Source organism: Myotis yumanensis, unplaced genomic scaffold (genome assembly GCF_028538775.1).
Source record: "Myotis yumanensis isolate MYYU_CA2020_CCGP unplaced genomic scaffold, mMyoYum1.0.hap1 SCAF_4, whole genome shotgun sequence".
NCBI lineage: Eukaryota > Metazoa > Chordata > Mammalia > Chiroptera > Vespertilionidae > Myotis > Myotis yumanensis.
The window spans coordinates 1,117,568-1,124,359 of NW_027223755.1; the positions used below are offsets into that span (position 1 = coordinate 1,117,568).

The 6,792-nt window shown below is 68.6% G+C and overlaps 1 protein-coding gene across 1 annotated transcript; it reads left to right on the plus strand.

Moving 5' to 3' along the window:
- Positions 1-259: 259 nt before the first annotated feature.
- MCIDAS (multiciliate differentiation and DNA synthesis associated cell cycle protein) lies at positions 260-6,553 on the plus strand. The gene is made up of 7 exons (XM_070411400.1): positions 260-376; positions 452-548; positions 685-773; positions 3,420-3,489; positions 3,905-4,116; positions 4,556-4,666; positions 4,899-6,553. The coding sequence occupies exons 1-7, from the start codon at positions 260-262 to the stop codon at positions 5,328-5,330; spliced, it is 1,128 nt and encodes a 375-aa protein (XP_070267501.1). The 3' UTR covers positions 5,331-6,553.
- Positions 6,554-6,792: the final 239 nt, after the last annotated feature.

Genomic DNA, 6,792 nt, shown 5'->3' on the forward strand with positions numbered 1-6,792 from the left:
GGCGGGCGCGGGCCCCGCGCTCGCGGTCCCGGGGGAAGCCGTTGCCGGGTCGGGTTTAACGCCTCCGCCCGCGGCAGATTGTCCGGGGCTGACGGCGCCACCTCCGGCGCGAGCCGCCCTCCCGCGCGGGGTCCTCCCTCCGCGCCCTCCCCTCCCTCCCCCGCACCTCCGTCCCCCGGCTCCACCCGGCCGCGCGGGACCTGCAGAGCCAGCGGGGCGCGGGGCGCGGGGCGCGGGGTGCGGGCCGGCGGCAGGCGGGATGCAGGCGCGCGAGGGAGCCGCGGCGGGACGCCGGGCCTTCGGCAGCATCTGCCCCAACCGGATGCAGGAGCTGCGCGGCCGGGCCCTCGCCAAGCCCGGGCGGCCGGAGAGGAAGGTGGGCCGGGCGGGCGGGTCCCCAGGCCCCGGGCTGCGTGGCCGGCCCGCGCTCACCGTCTCTGTGCCCGCCTAGCTCGTCCCTCCGCGGCAGTTCTTCCCCGGCGGCTGCGGCGGCGGCCCGGTGTCCGTGTACGAGGACCCCCCGGGCGCCGAGCCCGCGGCGCTGCCAGGTGAGCCCGTCGCCCCCGCCCCGGGGGCTCCCCTGCCGGGCGGGTGGGCGCGCGCGGCGGGGAGGAGCTGCGGGCCCCGGGTCCGCGTCCCGGCGCCGCTCATGGTCCGCCCGCGTGTCCCCGGGTCCCCGTGCAGCCTTCACCACCATCGACCTGCAGGACCTCGCCGACTGCTCGTTCCTCGGGCCCGACGCGCCGCCTGCCGGGGACTCGGCCGCCTCGCAGGTACCTCCCTCCCTAGCGGGGTCCCTCGCCGCCTGCGGCGCCCAAACTACAGGTTCGTTCCCACACCGGCCCTTGCGGGGGAAGCGCAGGCCCGTCTGGCCAGCGGGGGAGGGGGCGCGGGCCGGAATCTGCGCCTGGAGAGTCGGAACGCCTGTCCTCCCGGTGCGCCTCCACGGCCGGCCGTTCTCAGAGCCGCGCTGGCTCCGGCAGGGCTCCCCGAGGGCAGGGCTCCCCAGGGCTCCTGCTCCAGACGCGCCTCGGGTCTCCGTTCCTCCTCCATCCTCCCCTGGACTGCGACAGAGGAGCGGGTGACCGCTCCCCAGGGGCCGGGCGGGAGGGGAGCACAGTGGCTCGCTGGGCGTCTGACACGCCGCCCCCGCCCTGCGGTCCCCGTGAACCATCTCATTCCCCGCATCCAAGGAGCGTGGAGGGAGGAGCGCGCGGGATGGAGCACGGGAGGGAGTTTACCGCAGGAGGAAGCGGGGCGGGTGGGGGGGGGGGGCGGAACCGAGGACTCAGAGACTCTGCAGAGGCGGCCCGGGGCAGTTGGGCGCTTCTGGAATATTTCCTCCCCATAAAGGCTCGCGTTACTTACCCGCATGGGACAGAGGCGTTTGACTTTTTTCTTTACCCCCAAAACCTGTCTTCTGTTTCCATCCCGTTGCTGCTCCCCAGGGCTGACCCTGCCCCGCCCGGCCCGGCCCTGGCGGAGGCGGCAGCCTGCTCCCCTGGGATAGGCCGCGCCCGGAGCCCGCAGGCCCGGCTGCAGGCAGCGCCGGGTGCCAGGCCAGCTTCCCCGCATCAGGGGCCCGTGGGCAGGCCCAGCACGGGACTCTAAGACAGGACGGCCCACAACTGGGGCAGGTGGTGGAGCAGAGCTCCCAGGCCTCCGCGGAGGGACAGAGCCCGGGCCTCGGTGCGGGTGCCCCTGAGAGCAGGGGTGGTCCAGGCAGAAGGCGAGAGCGGGCTGGCCCCGCGGAGGCCGGTCCCGGTTCTTTTGAGATCGAGATGCTCAGACAAGGAAGGACAGTCTGGGCTCCTTTCCTCTGACCCGGAGCGACACAGCCTCCCTCCAGCTGTTTACTTTGCGGGTAACAGGAGCCCAGCGGGCTCTCCTGGATCTGTGCTCACAGAGAGAGCTTCACACTTGCTGTCATGTCCTGTGTCCGTCTGTGTGTGTGTGGGGGGGGGGGGCTGCTGTTGTACTTGGAGAAATGCCAGGTTTTATCTCACTGGGGAGCTAGGATTCAACATTTGAGGGCAGAGCTCACACCCATGGCCCAGGAGGTCCAGCACTTTTCCTGGGGAAGACGGAGCTGATGCAAAGGGGAGTGCCCGAGGGGAAGGTCCCCTTGGGAGACCACTGGCCAGTCCAGGCTCCCCCACACTTCCCAGGCCCCCTCCTCCCCTCCTGCTGGGGGAGGTGCACAGAGATGAGTGCTGGAGGTCTGGGTGGGTCACACCTGTACACGCAGCGGAAGCATTTCCTGCCCCCTCACCCCCGCCACCCCCGTTAGCCTCCAGGCTTCTGCGGTCAGGACTTGTCTACAAGCTTTATTCCCCTCCTCCCTGCGGAGCCTGGCTCTGGCTCCGTCTGCAAGGTCGGGGCGGAGTAAGGTCCCCTTCTCACAAACGCCCTGATGGCGCCACGAAGGGCTGTAGGGAGACCACGCCTGAGTAAAGGAACCTGTCGGTCAGCCACATGGGTCGGGCAACCGGGCGCCCGCCACACCAGCCCCCCTGCTTCCCGGCCGCCTGCGCCGGGAGCCGGGCCGCCTCAAGGACGCCGAGGCTGGGGGTGCGGAGGAGGAGGACCGAGGCGCCCGCCTCCCACGCGGCCGCAAGTTCCCCGCGGAGCAAGTGGCGGCAGCGCAGCTCCCAGGGCCTCCCCCCTGCATCGCGGAGCCGGCACGTCCCCGCGTTTCCCACGTCGTCGGGCGAGGAGTTTTATCAAGTCCGATGCTCGGGATTGAGGGGACGGGGAGGTGCCTGGCCCCTTCCGGTCCGCGCCCCGCAGGAGGCGCAAATGCTGGGGCGCATCGCCTCTGGGGGAGGCAACTCAGACTTTTCAGGACATGAAAGCGGCCGGGCTCCGCGGCATCTCCGGCGCCCACGTCCCAGCGCCCCTCCCCTCCCCCTCCCCCTCCCCCTCCTCCTCCCCCTCCCCCTTCCCCCCCTTCACGGGGCTGTGGTCTGGCTGCGACCGAGCCTCGGCGGGAAACAGGGCTCGAGTCACTGCCCGTGAGACCCCCGGGGCCCCCAGGCGGGTCCCGGGTGAGTCCGCGCGGAAGTTCCCAGGCGCAGGGAGCGCGCAGGCCGCTGATTGGCTGGCGGCCGGCCAATGAGGGCGCGCGGACCTGGGCGGGGCGGGGTCGCTGCTCTGAGCGCGGAGGGACCATCCCGACAGAGACGCTCGCGGTGCGCGCCCTGCGGGCCCTCGCGGGTCTTCCCCGCTCCCGGCTCCCGGCCCCCCACCCCCCGCCCTGGCGGTGCAGGCCTGCTGGGCCCCGCGCCTCGGGTGGGGCTTTGGTTTTCAGGTGGGAGCTCGGGCGGGCAGACTCCCGCGGGCCGGGAGGACAGCGTCGGTGCCGGCGGTGCTCCCCGTCCGCCTTCGCTACACGGACTCACGCCTCCGCTTTATTGCAGAGCCATGGCCCGCAGGCGGCGGACTGGGACCTGCGGGACTTCAGGGCGACGGTGGACGAGCTCATCGCAGGCACGTGGCGTCTCGGGCATTCGATGTTGGGGGGTTCCCGGGGTCCCCACCCCGTCCAGCCTCGTGCAGACACCCTGGTCCGGAGGTGGCGACCCCAGCGCACACAGGGCCGGGCTCGGGGACGCTGGGGGCCGCAGCCTCGCCACGGAGATGAGTCGCGTGCGGGCTCTGGGAGGGGCCCTGCCCGCGAGGTGACCGGGAGGGAGAGTGAAGGGGTGCGCAGACCTGCGGGGTGTGTGACCTCGGCGAGACCAGCTCCGGACGCTGACGTGAGCACCTGCCCGTGTGCACCGGCGTCGGGAGGGGAGGACGCAGAGCGCGGCCGCTGCACCCGGCGCCCCGCACCCGGCGCGGCCCCCGTCCGGCCCCAGCTGGGCCATCCGAGGCTGCGCGCCCAGCTCCCGCTCTCCCTCAGGCTCGGCCCCCTGGATGTCGCCTGCCCCGGCCGGCGGAGACCTCCCCTGCTCTCCGGGCGACTCACTGCCCTTCGGGCCCTGCCTCTCGCCCCCGCCGGACCCGCGGGCCCTGCCGCCGCCCCCGCCACCCCCGCCGGCGGAGCAGTACTGGCGGGAGCTGGCCGACCAGAACCAGCGGGCGCTGGGGGACGCGCTGGTGGAGAACAACCAAGTAGGGCCCGGCCGGCCGGCGGCCACGACGGTGGGGGCGGGCGGGGGGCGGGGATGTGTCGGGACCTCGGGACCGGGGTCCAGGCGGCTCCCGGGGCTGCTCTTGCTCCCGGGCTCCCCCTCGGTGTCCAGCCCCGACCGGCTCTCCAGGGCCTCGGCATTCGGGAGCCTCCCTGTGCGGGACGGGCGTCCCCGTCCAGTGCCCCTCGCTGTGCGAGTCCTGCCCGTCGAGCGCCAAGCTCCCCGGGCCCGCCCGGCCGGCGACGGAAGGGCGCGTCGGAGCTGCCCGTGCCCAGGGGCGGAGGTGCGTGGGGCCGAAAGCGAAATATGTTAAGAGTCACAGCAGAGAACTCGGCTTCTCGATGGTGTGAATGCCCCGGGGTGGGCGTCAGGGTCTGGGCTGGACTCGCGCAGCGCCCTCACCGGGGCCCCTCCCGCAGCTGCACGCGACGCTGACCCAGAAGCAGGAGGAGATCGCGTCGCTCCGGGAGCGCAACGTGCGGCTGAAGGAACTCGCCAGTCGGACCCGGCACCTGGCGTCGGTGCTGGACGTAAGTGGCGCGAGAGCGGGCACCGCGGGCGGTCGGGACGATCTGTGCACCCGCCCCGCTTTCAGCGTCCGGCCCGGCGGGTGGGGGATGGAGAGGCCTGTGGGGAGCCCGCCGAGTCCCTGGCCCGGGGCACAGGTGTGCCCAGGTGCCGTGCGCCCCGGGCAGCCCCCCAGCTGTCCGAGCCGGCCCGGGAGAGCACGTTGGCCGCAGGGGGCCCCTCTGTCTTTTGCAGAAGCTGATGATCACGCAGGCCCCGGAGGGCGGGGAGCCCTGCCTGCCCAAGGCCGCCGCCAAGCGGAGCCTGGAGGAGCTGCTGGGCGCCGCGGGGCCGGACTGCGCGCACGTGGACGCCCTCCTTCGGGACCTTTCCGAGCGCTGCGAGGAAGCTCTGCGCAGCCGCGACCCCAAGCGCCTCCGCCTGCAGCCGGAGCCCGCCAGCCTGGCCTGCCGGCCCGGGCTCCTGCACGGCGCCTTCCGGGGGCTGCGCACCGACTGCAGCCCGTGCGCGGCCGACCTGAGCAGCGGGGAGCTGGAGGAGGGCGTCTCCTTCTGCACCCCCATCCGCAGCCACGGCACCATCCGCACCCTGTCTTTCCCCCAGGGCAACGCCTTCACCATCCGGACGGCCAGCGGGGGCTACAAGTTCCGCTGGGTCCCCAGCTGAGCTTCGTCCCCCAGGAGCAGATCCCCGACGGGCGCGCTGCAGAGTCCTGGTGCAGATGCTCTGGTCCCGCCCCTTCCACAGCGAGCGCGTGCGTGCATGTGCGACTGTGAACACGCGCGCAGCAGCCGAGCAGCTTCAGCCGGTTACACTGTGCGCTTTAGAGCCGGAGGGGCTTCGCCACGTGGCTGTTTTCTAATGAGAAGGTGCCCTGGCTTCGTGAGGGCAGAGGAGGCTCCGAGGTGAAGTCATGTCATCAGGAAACTGGGGACAGAGCGCCGGCCAGGCCGGTCCCGCGGACTCAGCCCCCGGCCTCAGGCTCTGTGACTGTGGGCACTTCACCCCGGAGGCCAGAACAGAACGAGGAGCGCCCCCTCCACTTGCCTGCGAGGGCGAGAGAGCTGCCTGCGAGGCGGGCGTGGGCCAGGCAGGGGCTACACGCGTCCGATTGGAACGCCCGCTCATATGATTCTGTAACGTTGATGGTAAATGTTTATGGTAATTTTATACACAGCATTGTCTAAACAGAAGAGCCACAGGAAACCTTTAAGAAACGTAAGGTGTTTTAAGAATGTGCATATCCCACATGGAAGTGTTCATATATTTGGCCAGAAAGCAAGTGTGGAAATCTCTGCAGAAGTAAAACTGTGTGGACCCCATGGGCAGAGTGGGGCCGCCTTCACCGAACACGCTGTGACCCCTTCTTAGGAAAGCGTATGTGCTAGGCAGCGCCTGCCCTGTGGCTGCTCTTCTGTCCCTTTGTGTGGCTTCCTTTTCCTTCTCTGTTGTGAAATTATGTGAGTAGCCGTGTAACCCAGTTCTTAATGTGGGGGCGCTTGTGTTGGGGCTCAGCTGCCCACTGGGCACAGGGCTCAGGTGACGGGAGCTGGGCAGGGGCAGAACCGGCTCCTCCAGTTCGCTCCGAGTGCTGTTATCTGGATTTAGCCATTCAGAAGGAAAAAGTGATAAAAGAGACCACATTTCCTCATATTTTGTCTGACAAATGAACTTAAAATACACACTGGATGGCTCAGAATTCTCACCAGCTCAACTATAACGTTAACACGCTCAGGACTAGAAAAAAGAAGTCCTTACCTTGTCCCAAGAAACAAACAGCTTGTCACTCCTTGATGGGTGTTTCCACAATGCATTAACTTCAGTGATTGAAAAGTCAAAAATTTTATATGCATGTTTCCTATTTGCCTTATGCCAGGATTTTTAAAAAATACATTTCTTGCCGCCATTTAGATTACAGACCTATAATTGTTATGTTGGACATTGGCAGCTCCACTGCTTAAGCATCTTCCATTTCTTGTGGGGGGGCAGGGGGTCGTGGGGAGCAGCTCTCCTGTGAACTAATGGCACAAATGACCAACTTTGCATTATTTGGCTGTAGCTGAGTTCTAAAAATCAGATTTTTTAAAAAAATGTATTTTATTGATTTTTTACAGAGAGGAAGGGAGAG

Bases quoted from the DNA above. Each gene is read 5' to 3' on its own strand.
- MCIDAS (XM_070411400.1), top strand. From the start codon at position 260: ATGCAGGCGCGCGAGGGAGCCGCGGCGGGACGCCGGGCCTTCGGCAGC. The intron at 377-451 runs GTGGGCCGGGCG...GTGCCCGCCTAG, and splicing joins CCGGGCGGCCGGAGAGGAAG to CTCGTCCCTCCGCGGCAGTT. The intron at 549-684 runs GTGAGCCCGTCG...GTCCCCGTGCAG, and splicing joins CGAGCCCGCGGCGCTGCCAG to CCTTCACCACCATCGACCTG.